General features: G+C 51.0%; 1 protein-coding gene across 1 annotated transcript in view; it reads left to right on the forward strand.

Moving 5' to 3' along the window:
- Nucleotides 1–2,297: 2,297 nt before the first annotated feature.
- The window catches only part of LOC311199980 (olfactory receptor 14A16-like), a gene marked incomplete at both ends in the record, with an annotated part of 34,327 nt that continues 16,663 nt past the window's right edge, over nt 2,298–19,961 (forward strand). The window contains 8 exons of the mRNA XM_084274129.1: nt 2,298–2,334; nt 3,025–3,240; nt 5,506–5,616; nt 6,802–6,970; nt 12,944–12,968; nt 13,156–13,243; nt 14,061–14,092; nt 14,588–14,652. Coding sequence (XP_084130255.1) covers nt 2,298–2,334; nt 3,025–3,240; nt 5,506–5,616; nt 6,802–6,970; nt 12,944–12,968; nt 13,156–13,243; nt 14,061–14,092; nt 14,588–14,652 — 743 coding nt within the window. The remainder of the gene's footprint in view (nt 2,335–3,024; nt 3,241–5,505; nt 5,617–6,801; nt 6,971–12,943; nt 12,969–13,155; nt 13,244–14,060; nt 14,093–14,587; nt 14,653–19,961) is intronic.

A 19,961-nucleotide genomic window follows, 5' to 3' on the forward strand; every position in this document is an offset into this window, starting at 1 on the left:
TGTGGCCTCAATAAACTGCCCTGTTCATTACTCTAGTCATGAGAGTTCTCCCTGAATGCAGCCAAACTCCTTCCATCTGGCCATGCTCGTTCATCAAACACAAGGAGACTGGAGGTGCCCAGAACTATTCCTGCATCTGTCATCGTGATAGTTCTGTGTGTGGAACAGGACCAGACCTGCAGTGCTGAACAGGGAGTCACTCAGAATTGGATCCCAGCTGCCCACAGCTCCTCTGACATCTGAGGACAAGCTGGAATGCAAGGTGGTTTCTCTTCTGAGAAATACCATTTCCCATTTAACGCAACAGAAAAACGTAAGAAAGAGAAACCTCACCTGGGATGTGAAATGAGATTTGCTCTTTGAGCCTGAGATGCCTTGTAGGCAGGTTAGGGGTGTCTCTGCTGTAGTGTTAATTTAGTTGTTAAAAGTCACAGTAAGAATATCAAACCATGAATTTTCCTTATTTCTGAACTCAGACTAATAATAAGCAGCTGTTCTGCCTTAGGGTAAACAAGGTGCAATACAGCAATATATGAGGAAGTGTTCTAAAACCACAGTGTAGGATTAGTTATCAGGTGGGAGATCTCTGCACTACCTGAAGGTGTTAAAAGCCAGGGCCATTTCTGATGAAAGGTCCCATCATTGCTTTCTTTTGAACCCCCCCTGCACACTGTTTCACCCTGCTGCCACTGCTCTCCCTTCACCTCTGCTGTGCAATAGCCAACTTCAACTGGGCTCCAAACTGTGTCTGTTTCATGCCCTGTGAAGGGGCACAGGCTGCACCACATCTGGTTTTCTTCTCCCAGTGCAATCACTACAGGGTGCTCCTGCAGGTCTGGCCTCTCACCCCTCATCTGCAACACACAGGTTCACAATCTGCAGCTCTGTGGGTTGATATAAAGACAGTTTAATAGAGCAGATAAAAAGTAATAAATTCTACCCGAAAGTGATGTACAGCACAATCACCCACCACCTTAAGCTGATACCTGGCAAATTCTGGAGATGAACTGCAGATGTTTCCTGAAGAAATGTTGAGCTGAGGATGACTGAGCCCATATGCCCATACTCAAGTGCAAGGGTTGTGTGTGCTTCACCCTCTGCTCCACACACCCTCCCATATGGTGGGTAGGGGGGTCTCTGGCTATCACAGGCAAGGGTGGAGTGTGAGGAGCCTTGGGGATGCTGCCCCAGGTCCTGAGTCCACAATGTTCTACACCTTTCCCTTCCTCACCCCATGTCCACTCACCAGGCAGATCGGGTTCTACAGGACCCCTTGCAGGCTGACAGCACTGTTTCACTCCATCATGATGAACCTGCTGTGTGCCATTCCCATCACTTGTCTTCACCAGTTCTTGCTGGGGAATTGCCAGGGCTCATCCCAGGAGGGCAACACCTACCTACAAGCCTTGTCCAGGACAGCATGTCCTCACCCAACCCATCCACTGTGTCCAGATCTTTCCACACACATCATAAATGTATTCTGGATGCTTTCACCAGCAGTCTGTCTGTGACTGGCACATGTGTGTACAGTGTATGACGTACAAATACATTCCTTATATTGTAATTCTAGATGTGAGCACCTGGAGTGAACACAGCTCCATCCCACTATGTAAAGCCTGACTTGTGTATACATCATCTGTGTCACACAGCTCTGGGTGTGCTCTTCTACCCACACATACTGAGGCACATTTTCTAGATACGGGTACGTAGATCATCCAGTTCCAACCCCCCAGGCATGCTCAGGTGTGTAAATGCTAATAGTAATTTCAAGGATGACGAAGCAAATCATCTCCCTGTGTGACCCATGGCCTTCAAGATTCTGTGTTGAAACCATTTGCTGTTTATTCCTCACTTGTCAATGAGAAAAGGACCACCTGTTAGACTCCATCCTTCAGCTGCTTCCTCTGCTGACCTTGAAGACCTCCATCCACAATGTTGGTGCATGAGAAAAGCGGACACCAGCATTTTTGACCTATTATGGTCAATTCTCAGAGGGGGAGATGAAAACACTCTTTGTGCTGCGGTGTCTGAGTGTCCGGAAATGCAAGCGGGGGCTCTGCAGGGGCAGCATCCGCAGTGGGGGCTGAAGAACTGCACCCGCTCATCACAGCCTCTGGCTGTGTGACAGGCACTGCCAGCCACAGCAAGGCAACAGGACCAGCCCCATGTGTGCTGAAAGCCACGGGCCAGGGACCTCTTGAACCACTGTCCCCAGCTCAGAGGAGAGCAGACACTTCTAGATAGAGGGTGTTTGGGCAACACACTAACAAATGCTGGGGCATAAGGGATGTGCCAGGATGTCTCCTCCTCACCCTTCATTCGTCCTGCTGCTTGGTGAGTTGGGGTATCCTTTCCCTTGGGGCTGAGGTATAGAGAGGTGCAAGTGGGGCAGGACAGGGCTGGTCCTGGGCAAATGGGAGGATGGGAAAAGGTGTGTGGAGCAGCCATGCAGCAATGATGGCCAGAGCTACATTGATGAGTGGGCAGAGATGCTTCCTACAGCTGTGGTGTGGCTCTGAGCAACACGTGCATAGTCCTACCACCCCTAGGAGGGTTTGTACAGTAGTAGCACGAGACTGGGCAGCTGCTGGACTGCCAGAGGATCCATCTGCAATAATAAATGCACAGACAAAAAGCTGGAGGAGTTCTCAGTTTCGGACAATGAGGAGATGCTGGATGGAGGCTCACATGAAAATGGGTTTTGTAAAACGTCACTTTTAGAGACCAGTGAGCTGTTGGATGGAGACAGAGGGTTGGGAAGGTGTTTGTCCATGAAGGACTCAGCAGGGGGGCCTGATCAGGGCACTTGGATGAGCCAGGTCGCTGCCCATCTAACCAAAACCCTCTCTGCCCCACGACACAGGTGTGGGTGTGACTGGCCAGGACATCTGCAGCTCCCCAGGTGATGTTGAACACGGGAAAGTCTGGACAAGGGAGGTGTGCAGGGATGGAAATGGGGCGGGAAGACCAATTTTCTTCTCAACTATGACACTGGCACTTGCCATCCCTGTGCCATCTCTCCAGGTGACCTCTCGGCTCCTGAGATCTCCCTGAGCACTTCCAGCGCTCAGGAGGGGGAACTGGTTTATTTTCGCTGCTCCCTTGACCGTCAGGCTCCTGCTACACAAATCATCTTCTGCAAGGATGGAGTGGTGAAGCAAAGACTGAAAGCTGAAAAGGGGCAGCAAACCTACGTTTTGCAACTGTATGTCACTGGAGAGAGTGCAGGGAACTACACCTGTGGGTACCAGCACAGGAATGATCCTCACTTGAGGAGGAGTTCAGCTCTCAGTGCTCCCCAGCACCTGGCTGTCAGAGGTGAGGCACGACACTGGGGCATGGGAAGGCACTGCTCTGGGGTCACACAGTCCCCAACTGAGAGTGGGGATGCCATTTCCCCATGACAGACTCCTGGGTGTTCCAGAGGCTAACACCAGCCTTCCCAGACACAGGAGAGTGTACTGCTCCTCTTCTGCTCCAGCAGCACAGAGAATGAGAGTGGTGGTGATGGATCTAACCCAGAGCCACAGCTGTACAGTGCATTGATGTATTTATCACAACACTTGGCACATGGTGTAATGGGGCCCCCTCACCTGCTGAGTCCGTGCAGCTCCTACGACAGCTGGGAACATTCACCCTGTCCCTTTCTCCTCCTAGGCAACGAGTCCAGCTCCAGGGGGCTAGTGATTCTCTCCTAGCACCCCATTTTCCCCTTGAATTGCAATAGGCCAAATTAATTAACTGGTACCCAGCTTGGCTCTAACAGCATCTACTCTCTCCTTCTCCCCATTACATGTACTTTACCCCTACAGCTTCTATTCCCACAGATCCCAGTCTGCAGCTCCTCAACACTTTCCAAATAGGCATCCTGCTGGGACTGTCAGCTGCCTCCCTCCTCCTCCTCACTGCAGCAAGCTACTGTGCTGTGAAGAAATGTGAGAGTTTTGAGGATGTTGTGTGTAAATCACAAGGCCAAGATCGCTTACTGGTGCAGGCTCCTGCAGTGTAAGCCAGGCTCATTCAGAGTTGCCATCTCCTTTCCCTCGTTTCCCGGGAAGCTGCACATCTCAGACCCTTCCTTTATCACTAGAGAGAAGCAAAGGTCTAAGAAAGGAGTGATTTTTTCTTCCATGATTATTGCATGTGGGTGCCAATGCAGGGACAGAGAGACCAGATGCATCCCTGCCCGATGCAGACCTTTGCTCCCAGACCTCTGGACATAAGAAGGGAGTCTTGTAGTTGGCTGGACTGTGGCAAGAAGGACACCTCCACACTCAAGCTGTCCACAGCTGCTGAGAGCTGGGGAGAAGCCAGTCTGAGAAACGGGCCTCAGAATTGCATAGGCTGAGCTCTAAAAGTGCTGCTCTGAGGGAGGTGTGGAGGTTCATCTCATCATGTTCTTGCTGCAGCCCAGAGGATATAAATCCAGGGCTGTGCAGTAACTCTGCCTTCTCACCTCCCCCTTTCCTTCCCTTGCAGGTCTCTGCAGAGAGAGATGCCAAAGGTGAGCAAGCAACCCTCCTGGAGACAGTACAGGCAAGTGATAAGAATGGGGATATCCTGTGTGCCTGTGGTCGTCCTTGCCCTGGGACAGCATGGTCTGTGTTCATGGGTGGCTTCTCCTTGGGTGCAGGCAGGAAGGATCAGTTCTTACCCTGAGCCTGAGTCCATCTATCGACAGCCTGAACACAGACACAGAATCTTTCTCCCTTCCTTGCCAGGCAGCAGCACCTTCCCAACCACAATACAACCAACTACAGTGCAACAGAGTTTTAGTATCACCTCCTCCCTCTACGTGAACTACAGAAACTTTTAGAACTCACTTTATGTGGGCTGGCTGCTCTCCAGCAAGGTCAGCAACTCTGTGCTCAGCAGTCAGCCGTGCTGCACAGCAGCACAGTCTCAGAGCTACACAGCCCCACTGGAATTGAATTCTTTTCCCCTCTATATTCTTTACCATAATTTCTGCTTCAAAGCCAAGTGCAGCAGTAGATGATGTGGGTCCATTTATTGGTGGTGGTGGGAAAACAAACTCCCGGCTAACTCTCAAAACACAGGCTCTAGCAAAGTGTGACTGCTGTGGTACGGTGTATGGGCACATATCCCCACTCTCTGTGTGCCTCAGTGAATTGCTCAGTGACTTTAATTTCCCATACAGGCACAGAAAAGTCGATCAAGGTCTTCTGCTTGGGCAGAGAGAGAAAATGGTGGACTAAAAGGTGTGGGAAATACCGCCAAACCCCAGCATCCCTGTTCTACATCCTCAGAAGGAAGGACATCACACTGCAGCCAAAACTGGGGTGAAATTAGGGGCAAAAGGGGCAGGGTATTCGGTTGATGACCCTAGAGGATCTGTTGTCCAAAGGCAGCCTGGGTTTCGTCCCTTCCCACATCAGGACATGGGGAATGTTAATTAAGCAGAATCCAGCTGGCTCTAAGAGCATCTCCTGCTCTCTCCAGCTCCCCATGACATCAACTTTTCCCAAACACTTCCTCTTCCCACAGCTTCCAAGCCTCAGCCCCTCAAGACCTTCCTCACATGCATTGAGCTGGGAATGGCATTCATCTCCATCCTTCTCTTTGTCGCTGGAGCCATCTGTTGTGCCTTGATGAAAGGTGAGTGGTTTGGGTACCTTGAGGGCAAACTGTAAGGCCAGGATCACACACTGTTGTGGGGCTGCTTCTCTCTGATCTGTGCTGGTTTAGTGCTGCCAGCTCCTTACCCCTGCTTCATGGGAAACAGAACCTCTCAGGCCTTCCCTTTATCAACTGGGGGGAACAAATATGGTGATTTGGGGAGAATTTTTTTTCCTCTAGGGTGATTGCACTGGGATGCCAGTGCAGGGAGGGAGAGACCAAATGCATCCCTGCCCCACGCTGACATTTGGCCATAGTCCCTTGGCACAAGAAAAAGGTCTCTGAGCTTGCCTGAGCCTCTCAAAAGGGGCTTGGGGTTCTGTCAAGAGAGATGACCAAGGACATGTTTGACAGAGGTAGACATGTAGAAAGGTGGTGGCCCAGTAAAGGATGTGTGTAGGGGTGGAGTCGGGAAGCCAAAAGGGGTTTACTCCCCATGTTTCACCTCCTGGAGAGCAGACCCTTCCTATCCCATATCCAGGGTGTTTTCTAAGCCTATGAGCACTAACACTGCCCTGTGCCATTCCTGTGCCATCTCTTCAGGTCACCTCCTGGCTCCTGCTCTCTTAGCATCATAGATTCGTGGAGCTGTTGACATTAGATCTTTAAAATCATCGACTCCAACTGTTAATCTAGCCCTGCCAACTCTAACCACAGAAGATGTCACTAAGCACCATATCTATGAGTGCTGACATGCCTCCAGGGTTGGTGACACAACCACTTACCTGCACAGCCTGTTCCAATGATGGGTAACATTTTCAGTGAAGAATTAGTTTCTAGCATCCACCCTAAACCTCCTCTGGCAAAACTTGAGGCCATTTCCTCCTGTTGCTTGTTACTTGGAAGAAGAGACTAACACCCCCTTGACTACGACCTCCTTTCTGAGAGCTGTCAAGACTGAAAAGGTCTCCTCTTAGCCTTGTTTTCTCAAAAGGCTAAACAACCCCAGATCACTCCAACACTCTTCTGAAGACTTGTGACCTAGGGTTTTGCTTGGGGTCTGGGGTGGTCCCAGTGCAAGGCAATGAGACTCCCAGTCTACATTTCCTTCTTACACAAGACAGTGCTCCCACCTAGAGGAGGAGTGGTTGCTGAGGAGCTCTTCCCACCATCTCCTTCTTTTGACACGTATGTTGTCCATGTTGTGACCTTTCTCTCTTGCAGGGCCATCCATGCCCCTCTGGGTCTCCATCCTGCGCTCTACCCTTACTTTCTTCCTCCTGGCCTCTGTCCCCACCATCACCCTCATCAAGAAGATATGGAGCCACTGTGCCAGCAAGACCAGACAGCCTACAGACATTCCCTACCCCATTGCCCCACTGATGGCCTCATGGTAATGGGCTCCCTGCTGTCCCCATGTCTCTTTGCCATGAGAGGAGCAAGAGCCATGCCACCCCCAGGCTCCCAGCTGGGGTCTGACCACTTAGTTTAGCTGCCCAATAGACATGCTGCCATGTTCTGCTCTCTTTCATGTGGCCCCTGTTGTCCCCACAGATGAAGGGCAAGTGAATCTCCCACCCTTCAGGGTGCATTTCACCTCCACAGATGCCCCTCCTGCTGACAGAGTTCAGAGTCTCCATTGCCAGTTCCAGCCCTGGAAGGTGATGTTTGGATGATGCCATTGGTCTGCTCAGGAACTGTTACACATGACTGAGCCCTGCTTTCCAGGGATGCCTGAGCACATTCCTGCCCATGGGACGTGGTCACTGAGTTCCTGGTTTGCTTTTCTTGTGATCATGGCTTTTGCTTTCCCTATTAAACTGCCTTTAACTCGTGGTGTGGTTTTGTGTGGCAAGGTTCTGCTGGAGTGGGATGCTGCAGTGTTGGGCTCTGCAGGAAGCTGCTAGAGGCTTCCCCTTGGTCTGACAGAGTAAATACCATCTGGGCTCAGGACCCACCTCTGACCAAGGATGAGCCAATCACTGATGGAGGTAGCACCTCTGTGACAACACACTTAACAAGGAGAAAACCCCAAACACACACACGTGGTGGCTTTTTGCCTCCAGAGGAGGGAGGGAGAAGATGTAAGAATATTTGCAGACACCAATGTCCATGAAGAAGAGGGGGAGGAGGTGCTCCAGAGATGTTGTCCCTGAAGTGGGGTCATTTCCTGCTGTGCAGTACCCCAATACACACACAGAGCAGAGGGGTTTGATGCTTCTGGTACAATCCTTCCCCAGCTTTCTCTAAACCTGGCTGCCTTTCCTCATAGGTAAACAAATGTTCCAAAAGGGCTCGTATGTCATCCAATTAGGATCCTGAGTCATCATTACAGTCTTGATAGTGCTTTACTATTAAGATTGTGAATCTGGATGATTCTGGTAAACCCTGTGGGCCTGTTTCCAGTGCAGTCAGTCAGAAGTTGTGAATGGTCCGTGAACACACACTGGGGCTCCGTTGGATCCCACAGGCTGTCTCAGGGAGCCTGGAGCACAGCTCTCTGCCTCTTAGTTCTTCCAGAAACAGAACTAGTAAATTCCTTTTCCTCCTCACCTGTGGAATCTGACTCCAGCTGTTTCAGGGCCACTACCCATAGATGAACACCTTCCTCCATGCCTTCTGACCCAGTTCTTCTCATCTCATGAAGTTTAACAAGGCCTGTCTTCAGCATGTCAACTGCACCACTCAGCTTGGTGTCATCTGCAGACTTCCTGAGGGTGAACTCAACCTCATTGTCAGTGTCATTGATGAAGACACTAAATAATAACAGTCCCAGTAGAGAACCCTGAGGGACACCACTGTAAACAGATCTCCATCTGGACATTGAGCCACTGATGACTGCTCTCTTATTTTCTGGACATGACCATCCAACCAATTCCTTATGCACTGAACAGTCCCCTCCTCAAATCCACATCTCTCCAGTTTCAAGAGAAGGATGTTGGTGGGGACTGTATCGAAGGCTTTACAGAAGTCCATATAGATCACGTTCATGGCCCTTCCTGTGTCTGTTGATGCAGTCACCCCATCATAGAAAGCCACCAGGTTGGCCAGGCAGGACCTGCCATAGTGAAGCCATGCTCACTACCTCAAATCAACTCCCTGTCTTCCATGTGCCTTGGCCTGGCTTCTAGGAGGATCTGTTCCATGATGTCCCCAGGTACACAGGGGAGGCTGACAGGTTGGCACTTCCCCAGGTCATCCTATTTACCTCAATTCCTAAGCCTCTCAATATAGATGTTTTCTCCCCTCTCCAGCAGAAAAGGGGAGAGATAAAGCAACTTTGGTGGGCATCTGGCCTCCAGCCAGGGTTAAACCACCACACTGAAGGATTATGTGTGTAGCCACGTAGCAGAGTCAGTTTGGTCATCACAGCCCCCTAAAGGACTTTGACTGAGAGAGTGAGAAGACAGTTCAACAAGATAGCTAATTAAGGCAATAGCTATCAAAATGTAAGAACTGCCACTGATGAAAGTACTCAGAACAAAAGCACAAATACCTGGTGACAGAACCTGCAGAGTGCTATCCCAGGGATTCCTCACCAATAGGTGAATTCATAGTCCTTACCAAGAAGACTCCCCTGTCTTAGGTGGAGGAGAAGGAGCATGGCCCACTGACTGCCACTGCAAGATTTCAATCTCTTATCTGCCTTCAGGGTTATTTTTATTAATATTCTTTATACCCTAAAGCTAGCTGTTCCCCTCCTGGGGAGACTGTAACATGAGTTGGTTGGAGAGTTGAGGAATACAGTCATATAGACCTATAGTGTGGATATGTTTAAGCTCATTGTCATAGACAGGCATTTCAGCTGTTGTCTTTATGTCAAGGATAATGAAGAAAAAGGCCTCCCTCTACCACATCTGGCCTGCAGGATTCTGGGTTGAAACCATTTCTCTGTTTCTTTGACATTCTTTAGCCAGAGCAGGACCATCTCCTGGCTGGGTAGACTCTGTATTTCACCTCCTTCTTGTACTGAACTTGAAGATCTCCATCCACATATTTCACACAAGACATAGGAGGACACCAGTACTTTTTACCTATTATGGTCAATTCTCACAGGGGAGATGAAAACACTCCTTGTGCTGCGGTGTCTGAGTGTCCGGAAATGCAAGCGGGGGCTCTGCAGGGGCAGCATCCGCAGTGGGGGCTGAAGAACTGCACCCGCTCATCACAGCCTCTGGCTGTGTGACAGGCACTGCCAGCCACAGCAAGGCAACAGGACCAGCCCCATGTGTGCTGAAAGCCACGGGCCAGGGAGCTCTTGATCTGCTGTCCCCAGCTCAGAGGAAACCAGGCACTTCGAGACAGAGGGTGTTTGGGCAACACACTAACAAATGCTGGGGCATTTGGGATGTGCCTGGTGGTCTCCTGCTTACCTTACCTTCCTTCTTCTGCTGCTGGTCGGTGAGTTGGGGGTTTTCTTTGCCTTGGGGCTCAGGTGTGGAGGTCTGTGAGTGGGACAGGACAGGGCAGTTCCTGGGCACAGGGGAGGATGGGGAAAATTGTATAGAGCAGCCGAGCAGCAATGAGGGGCAGATCTGCTTTGAAGAGGGGAGGGAGATGATTGCTTCCTCCAGATATGATGAATCTCTGAGTAAAAGGTTGTTTATCTCAACACCTCTAAGAGCGTCCGTGTAGTAGCATGAAACTGGGCAGCTGCTCGAGTGTTGTAGGCAGCAAGGGAAATCCCTCAGCAGTAATAAATGAACCAGAAACAAGCTTGGGTAGGTGTCACTTTTAGAGATCAAAGAAAGGCAGGATGGAGACACCTAGGTGCTTCCTCACCAAGGACTCAGCATTGGGGAGCTGGCCAGGATTACTTGGATGAGCCAGCTCTCTGCCCTCTAACATAAACCTTCTCTGTCCCATGGTGCAGGTGCTGGTGTGACAGTCCAGGACATCTGCAGCTCCCCAGGTGATGGTGAGCACAGGATGGGCTGGACAAGGGGGGTGTGCAGGCATGGAGATGGGGTGAGAAGACCAGTTTGGTCGTAAGTGTGACACTGTTGTGTACCATCCTTGTGCCATCTCTCCAGGTCAGCTCCCTGCTCCTATATTCTTTGTGAGCCCCTTCAGTCCTCAGGAGGGAGAACAGATTTATTTTCACTGCTCCATTGGCCATCAGGATCCTGCCACTGAAATCATCTTCTGCAAATATGGGGTGGAGATACAAAGACTGAAAGCTCAAGACAGGAAGCTAATGTATATTATGCAGCTGAATGTCACTGCAGAGAGTGCAGGGAACTACACCTGTGGGTACCAGCACCAGGGGAAGAAAAACAAGGTGAGAAGCTCTGCCCTCAGTGCTCCATGGCAACTGGCTGTCAGAGGTGAGAGATGACACTGGGGCATGGGAAGGCACTGCTCTGGGTCCACACAGAACCCAACTGAGTGTGGGGATGCCATGACAGACTCCTGGGTGTTTCAGAGGCTCAGACCAGCCTTTCCCAGGCAAGGGAGGGAGAGACTGGGAGTGCCTAACTGATCTAGTAGCTTTCCACACTGCTGTAACTGCAACAGTAGACAAGGGAACAGGAACAATACCATGTATGTTGGTATCTGCAAGGCCTTTGACACAGCCCCCTATAACATCCTTCTCTCTAAATTGGAGAGATCCAGATTTGATGGGTGAACAGTTCAGTGGATAGAGATTTAGCTGGGTGGTCACATGCAGAGGGTGGTCATCAATGGCTCGATGTTGACAATCGGCATTCCTCAAGGGTCTATCCTGGGACCAGTGCTGCACAATATCTTCATTAATGATATGAACAGAGGGATTGAGTGCACCTTGGTAAATCTGCTGATGACACCAAGCTGGGTGTTGCACTTAACATGCCAGAGGGATGGGATGCCATCCAGAGGGACCTGCACAGGCTGGTGAAGTGGAGCCAGCTGAACTTCATGAGGTTCAACAAAGCCAAGTGCAGGGTCCTGACCTGAACAGGGAAAGTTTTTTTTGTCTATATAGGTGTGGAAATGATGTGCTGGAAATCAGCCCTGAGGAAAAGGACCAGGGGTACTCATGGGTGAAAAGCTGAACATGAGCAAGCAATGCTCATCTGCAACCCAGAAGGCCAAGTGGATGTACAAGGGCATGTGGCAATAGGGCAAGGGGTGATTGTTTTGCACCAGACAAGGGTGGATTTCAGTTGAATATTATGAAAATTCTTCCTCAATATGAGCATGGTGGATCACTGGAACAGGTTTCTGAGATGTAGTGGAGGCCCCATCCCTGGAGATATTCCTGGTCAGGCTTGATGGGGCTCTGAGCAACCTGGTCTAGTAAAGGTGTCCCTGCTTACTGCAGGAGTTGGACTAGATGACCTTTAAAGGTCCCTTCCAACCCAATACACTCTATGATTTTGTGCTTCTACAGCCCATCTCCTGCCCCAGCAGCACAGACAATGAGAGGGCTGGTGCCAGGTGTAACCCAGAGCCCCCGCTGTGCAGTTCAGTGATTTATTCATCACGACACTTGGTACAAGGTGGATCAGGGCCCCTCAGCTGCTCAGCCTGTGCAGTACAGGCCAGAGCTGGTCACTCTCACCCTGTCCCTTTCTCCTCCCAGGCACACAGTCCAGCTCCCAGGAAGGGCCATCAGCCACCAGTGAGTGACTCCTTCCCTGTACTCCCAGCATCCCCCAGCACTGCAATGGATGAGGTTAATTAACTGGAACCCAGGTTGCCTCTAAGGGCCTCTCCTGCTCTCTCCTTCTCTCCATGACAGCAACATCTTCTGTCTCACCAACTCCTGGGCCCCAGCTCCTTGACACCCTCACCACAGGCATCGTGGTGGGAGTGTCAGCTGCCTCCCTCCTCCTGCTCACTGTAGCCAGCTACTGTGCTGTGAAGAGAGGTGAGTGGTTTGGGGCAATGGAGGGTAAAGTGCCCTCTGCTGTGGGGCTGCTGCTGTGTGACCCCGGATGGACTCGTGTTGCCAGCTCCTTCTCCCTGTGTCAGGGAAAGCTGAACCTCTCAGCCCTTTCTCACCAGAGAGGAGTCAGGGTGCTGAGAGGGGGAAGGTTCTTCCTCCAGGGTGATTGCACTGGGATTCCAGTGCAAGGAGGGAGAGCCCAAATGCTTCCCTGCCCCAGGCACAGCAGAGCTTTTCTCCCAGTCCTCTGGGAACAAGAATGGAGTCTGTGTGTTGGCCTGAGCATAGCAAGCACAGCTAATGCACACTTGTACTGCCTAAAGCTGCCAGTCTGGCAAACAGGACTCATGCTTGCATAGGCTGGGCTCAGCTACTGCTCCTGTGAGGGAGCTGTGGGGGTTCAGAACATCATCTTCATTGTACAGCCCAGAGCATGGAAAGCCAGGGCTGTGCAGCAACTCTGCCTTCCTGTCTCTCCCTTTCCTTCCCTTGCAGGGGTCTGCAGAGAGAGACGCCAAAGGTGAGTATCAATCCCTCCTGACTGCAGGGTTGGTGGAGGCCCAGTGGTAGTCCATGGCCTGGGACAACATGGACAATGTCCATGGGTGGCTTCCCTGAAATGAAGGCCAGAAGCATCAGGGCTTCCCCTGGGCCCATCACACCACGACACAGGCCCCAGATCCCTTTCCCCCTTTGTCTCCAGGCAGCAGCACGTTCCCAACCACGAGAGCAACGAACACAATGAAATACAGTGTGAGTATGGGCTGGTTGACCTCCAGCACCACCAGCACCCCTGTAACCTTCGATCAGCCATATAAAACAGTCAATAGCAGAAGACTTGCAGGACCATGAACCAAAACCACATTCCACCCTCTTCATCTCCTTCCATCCCTGTATGGCCATGCAGGCCATTCCCCAGTTCCACATGAAGTCCCAAACTTCAGTTTTCCTGAACAAGGGCAGTTTTCTCCCAGCTGTGTTACACCCCATATTTCCTGGCATGCACAGCCCAGCTTCTGCCTAGAGAAGGAACTTGACTATCTCCTTTGTCTGTCAGGGTCTTTCCCTACACACTCTGTCCCCAGGCTGCAATCCAGCCCCACTGGCATTGGCAGGGTTCCCCCTGTACATTTCCACTTCACTGTAACTTCTGCTTCAACGTCAAGTCCAGCCTTGAAAGACATGGGTCCATTTAGTGATGCTGGATTGGGAAACCCCTCCTTTCTAACTGTGAAGCTACAGGCTGCAGCAATGGGGGGGGGTGCAGTCTGTGAATCTGGGTAAGGGGAAATCTCCCCACTGTCCATGTGCCTCAGTCTTTTAGCTGGTATAGTACACAGACACAGAGCAGCCAGTCAATGGCTGTTGGGAGGGTGAAGACAGAAAATGATGCAACAAGGTGGGAAAATGCAGCCAAACCCCAGCAACCCAACTCCACACCCACAGGTCCCATGGCAGCTCACCCTGTGCCAAGAGTGGACTGTATTTCTAGGCAGCTGCAGCAGAGCAGTCAGTCTCAGCCCAGGGGATCTGCTCTCCAAAGGCAGCCTGGGGCTGTTCCTTACCACAGCAGGAAGCAAGTACTAACGTTCTGCCTTTTGCCACTCAACAGATGCCACCATTGCCCACGCTGGACATAACAGGGTGAGTTGTGGGTCAGCTACAGTGCCAAATCAGGCAGCAGGGCCAGCAGGGCTGGGATGTGTTGGATTTGGTGTGCAGTGGTGTCTTGGGCTGGGGAGGACAAGGGACTGTTTCCACTAATGGATGTTCTCAGAGAAGAAGACATTTCTTTCTGTGCCCACCTGTCTTTGTCTCTTCTCATCTCATCCCCAATTCTGATGTAAAAGGCTGACACTTTAACAACAACAATAACCAGATACTTTTCCCCACCCATTCCTCTTTGTCTTTTTGTTTTTCCACCCGTTTGTTTTCTTTGTCATGAGGAATTTCAGCCTTTTTCTGGAACTGTCAATATTGCCAGGTTTACTCTCACAAGTTACACTCACAACAACTCACACCTCAATGCCTTGTGTAACATTTGGGAATGAGATCAACCCTTGGGGAAAAAACAAGAAAGATGAAACAAGGGGCTCAGAGATCACAGATTTATTAACATGTTTCATTCTCTCTCTGCAGCCTCGTGTGCCAGAGATGAACAGCACAACGTATGCAACGCTGAGCCACTCTCACAGCCAGCCCAGGTAACGCTCCAGCATGGCCAGTGCACAGGGAGACTTGCCCACCTTGGCCCTTTGTCTCAGGCAGACAGATCCCACGCTGGTCGAATGGGGCTGGTGTCTCCAGTATGAGCTCACTTGGGATTGGCTGTTACAGGCAAGGGCAGTGTGTGGGGAGCCTTGGTCATACTTCCCCAGCACCTCAGGCAACCACGTTCTCCACCTCTCTCCACATTCTCCACCTTTCCCTTCCCAACCCCATTTCCACTCCCCAGGCAGATCAGGTTTTACAGGACCCCTTTCAGGCTCATCACCATGATCCTGCCATGTGTCATCCCCATCACTTGTCTTCACCAATTCATGCCAGGGAATTGCCAGTGCTCAGCTTGCAAGGGAAACACCTACCCACAAGCCTTGTCCAGGACAGCATGTCCTCACCCAACCCATCCACCATGCCCAGATCTTTCCACACACATCATAAATGTATTCTGGATGACCTTCAACAGAAGTCTATCTCTGACTGGCACATGTGTTTACTGTCTATGATGTAGAAATATATTCTGTATATTGTAAATCTAGATGTGAGCACGTGAAGCAGAGACATCTCCATCCCTCTGTGTAAAGCCCAGGATGTCTCATGTCACATGCTCACATGTCTCTGCTAATAGCTCTCAGTAATCATGTTGTGCTATTTCCTAAAAATCTAATAAACATCTATGAATCTGTATCCCCAATGGCACCTCTGTCTTACACTCTCAGCTAAGGAATGGGATTGAGCCAGAGAAACACAACACGATGGAGGTAGAGATATGAAGAGAGGAGAGTGACATGCAGGGATAGAACGGGGAGATGTCTCTTGTCTCAGCCCAGGTGAGATATCTACTGGACCCTAAAAGATACACATGCACACTCTGCTGCTGCCTCTCCCTTTTCATCTTGGGCCTCCTGGCTGGAGAGCTGTCAGGAAGAGAAGGACCCGGGGGTGTTGGTTGACAGCAGGCTGAATATGAGCCAGCAGTGTGCTCGGGCAGCCAAGAAGGCCAATGGCATCCTGGCTTGTATGAAAAACAGTGTGGCCAGTAGGTCTAGGGAAGTAATTGTGCCCCTGGACTGGGCATTGGTGAGGCCACACCTTGAGTACTGTGTGCAGTTCTGGGCTCCCCACCATAAAAAGGACACTGAGGTCCTGGAGTGAGTCCAGAGAAGGGCAACCAGGCTGGGGAAGGGGCTGGTGGGCAAATCATATGAGGAACAGCTGAGGGAGATGGGGATGTTTAGCCTGGAGAAGAGGAAGCTGAGGGGAGACCTTGTCACTGCCTACAACTACCTAAAGGGAGGTTGTAGAGAGGTGGGCGATGGTCTCTTCAGCCAGGGGACAGAAGACAGAACAAGGGGCAATGGCATGAAGCTGTGCCAGGCAGGGTTAGATTGGATATTAGGAAAACATTTTTTTACTGAAAGAGTTGTCAGGGCTGGAACAGGCTGCCCAGGGAGGGGCTGAGTTACCTTCCCTGGGTGTGTTCAAAAGAAGGGTAGATGAGGTACTTAGGGAACTGGTTTAGCATAGGATGGGAATGGTTGGACTTGATGATCTTCAGAGGTCTCTTCCAACCTTGTGATTCTGTGATTCTGTGACTCTGTGATTCCTTTCCTTACATTGTTAAAACACAACCCAACACTCCTTTGTTGTCCTCATTGTACCCAAAGCAGTTCATGCCACTACAGCATTAAAATACCAGGAGGGGTGTGATGCAGATCATGGTCTTGCATCTACATTTTCATCAGCTGATGGCTGCAGGTTTCCATTAATGCTGAGACCTGATCTGGGAAGAGCTTTTCAGGTTCACAAGCTGGTTGGGTTTTGATGTCCCCATCTGAGCCCTGTGTACCCAGTGTAACAGCAACAGGGTTTCTGTTCCAAGCCTGGAGATAGACAACTGTTCGCTGGGGGAATTTCACCCAACACTTCTCCTGGGATAAGGCCAAAGCAGCTCTTCTCTTTGGGATGCCACTTCTTGCTTTTATTTACAGCTCACAGATCTTCCCTGCTTTCCCCATGTCACTCTCTTCCTCTCTCAAAGTACTTGTGTGGATCTTCACAAACATCTCTCTCAAGTGTTTCAGTGGAGACAGGCAGGTTCTTGGAGTCTTTTGCAGTCTTTTGAAAGCCATATCATGGTCATGGGAAAATCCTTGCTCCATAGAGTTTTTGGAACTCAGGATCCTTCCCCAAAATACAATCACCATGGATGGGAGGGAGAGACAGCAAGGTCCCTGTGAATTCCCTGTCTTGAGTTAACTCAGAAGCTGCCTGCTTCACCTCTTGCTTTCTCCTAAATTGGCATACACTGAATTTTTGGAGAAGTTTGTTTTGGATACCTTCAAAAATAAAATAACAGCATTACCCTCCTAGTGACCATCAGAGCCACAGACCTTTCAGCTGGGCTGGCACCATGGAAGGAGGACAAGGACAGCCCCAGACAAGGTAAAAGAAGGTCTTCTAACTGAAAAGAGCTTGAACAGCCTAAAAGCCTCTGTCAAAGCTGATCTCAAATCTGCCCAGTACATCAGTGTGTGTATCTGGAGGGAGAACCTGAGTCAATGTCAAGCATCAGCAGGATGACATCCCAAACCTAGTTTGGTAGGGATGAGCCTCACGTTTCAGAGTAGATTTCAGAATGGGATTAGGACACTTTATCCTGAGTAAAAATAATAAATAAATCAATTGGAAGAGAAATTCTGAAGTAGCCTTTCAGCTCTGTTCATCAAAACCCCCAAGTTGTGGATAAAGCAAGGCAAGACCCCTTCAACACATCACAAGGACCCTCAGTCTGGGTGGTGATATTGTGTGCACGGCTCCATAAAACACCCCAGTTGCAGGTGAAGGGCAAGGAGGTCTGAATGCACAACAAATCCCACTGAGGAATCCCTCACCAGCAGAGATGCCCAAGGGCATGGTACAGGTGAGACATGCAGCCACTTTCACCCCCATCTCATCCACTCAGGGTGTCCACAGGAGCAGGTGATTGAGATGTGCTAATCTGGGTGCTCAACATCCAAAGCCTCCTATGCTTTGCTGGAAATGCTTTCCTAAATGGGGTGGAAAAGAGTAACCCTGACACCTTCATCTCCCAGTCGAGAAGGCAGCCAGCTGTGGTCACAGCCATGCAAGGAGCTGCTCCGGTGTCACCCCTTCCAGGCCCTCTGCCCCCCCACCCCTGTTTCCAGCCCTGGCTTGGGGATTTGCCCCCAAGATGTCAGTTAGAACTTTGCCACTGCTGGTGCTGCTGTTTTCAACTCTGCTCCAAGCCCAGCTCACGCCCTGCAAAGCCTCATGGGGACACACGTCTTCCTGTCAGAGCGGTTGGGTTGGTGCTGGTGCCCAGCGAGGAAACCTCATTTCTGAACAGAAGAGCTACAACCGCCTGCACAAAGCAGTGGGCTGGGCAGGTGCTGCATGGGCGACTTCTGTGCATGCAGAGCGAGCAGGAGGGGAACACACTGCTGCTGAGAGAGCAGGGGTGCAAAAGGGAGGGCTTTTTATAGAGCAAGGTCCCTGGTCAGCAAGCAGCTGCAGTGAGGAGCAGAGGCTGGGCTGTGCTCAGATGGTGCTTATCCTGGCTGAGCATTTCCTTCATGGTGAGATCCACTGTTCTCTAAGGGGAAGTCCCCAGAGGCCAGGTCATGATGACCTCTTGAGATGCCAGGAGAGTCTCCCACACTCACCTCTCTGCCTATCATTTCTTCCCTGACCCCTCTCCTTTGGAGAGGAGCTCCCACATTTCCATCTGTCTTCTCCTGGGCAGTCACACGTGCCCAGGTGCAATGCAGTTAAGAGACGGGTACATCACAAGCCCACTGTGACTGAACATATTGCCCTCTGCACATCCAGCACTGCTCCTTCTCTTCTGCACAGACAGGTGTGACCCACAGATCAATTCCCTCTGGGTAACTCCATCTTTATTAGATGCAGAGAGGCTGCTCCCATAGTCATACTCCACCAACTGGACTTGGCCACTGTGTCACTTCTACAAAAGCTCCCTGTCCAATAAACACTCCTGTGGTGACACACAATGCACTTTCTCACTGAGCTGCACATCTCAGACCGTACAGCTCAGAGCTGTCCTGAATCCAGACTGTCTGACTTATCCCTCACCAAGCCACTTGGAATCCTTTAGCATCAGACCTGGACAACCAAGGAGTCCCTGCTGACTGCAGGTTAGCCACTGTGCTGCTCATCTACACTGAGTGATGGAAGGAGGATCTGTAGAACTGCAGGCCTGTCAGTCTGACATCTGTGCCCTGGGAGATTTTGAATCTTGAGTGCCACCATGTGGCAAGTACAGAACAACCAGGGGAACAGGCCAGACAGCAGGGGGTTGTGAGAGGCAGGTGCTGCATGACTACCTTCACCATCTCCTCCTGTGGCAAGGTGACCTGCTTACCAGATGAGGGGAAGGTGCTCACCCAGCAAGGACTCAGTGCTGGTGAACTGGGCTGTTGCTGCTGTTTTCAATCCTGCCCCAAGCCCAGCTCAAGCCCTGCAAAGCACCATGGGGACACCCCCAAACCATTCTGTGATTCACTAGGGGCCCTTCACTGCCAAGATGCAGAGCTCTGAAATGGGTGAGAGGGGGCAGAGGCTGGACACAAAAGGGCAAAGGCACCTAGTGAATATGGGAGTCCAGAAGGGATGTCTTGCCCAGCAAGGAGAGGATGTAGGCCCAGTGAGATAGAGGATGGAGGTAGATGGGTGGGGAGGTGCTCTCCCAGCAAGGGCTCAGCTGTGGGATCCTGGTCAGGGGCATCTGGGTGAGCCAGGTTGCTGCTCCAGCAATTGAAATGTCTCTGCCCATGGTGCAGGTACCAGTCTGACCATCAAGGACACCTGCAGTTCCTCAGGTGTTGGAGGAGAGACTGTCCCCTCCCTGATCAAGGACTTTGCATCCCTGCCCTTGTGAATACTGTACTTTATTATCCCTGCATCACTACCTTCTCCAGATGACCTCCTGACTCCTCATCTGAGCCTTGACTTACCATCTGATCAGACTGACAACATTTCTAGACAGTTGTGTCATCATGATGGGGTGAGCAGCTACCCAAATCATCTTCTGCAGGGGTGGGGTTGAGGCACACAGCCTGAAAGCTCAGCAGAGGCAGCTGAGTTACTTGGTGCTGCTGCCCATCTCCCTGGGGAGTGCAGGAACATACACATGTGGGGATCAGGGCAGGGACAAGAGCAACTGGGTGAGGGGCCCTGCCCTCAGTGTTCCCAGCACGTGGCTGTCAGAGGTGAGACATGGCACAGCAGTGAGAGCAGAACACACAGGGCA

Source organism: Gallinula chloropus (genome assembly GCF_964237585.1).
Source record: "Gallinula chloropus genome assembly, chromosome: 22".
Lineage (NCBI taxonomy): Eukaryota > Metazoa > Chordata > Aves > Gruiformes > Rallidae > Gallinula > Gallinula chloropus.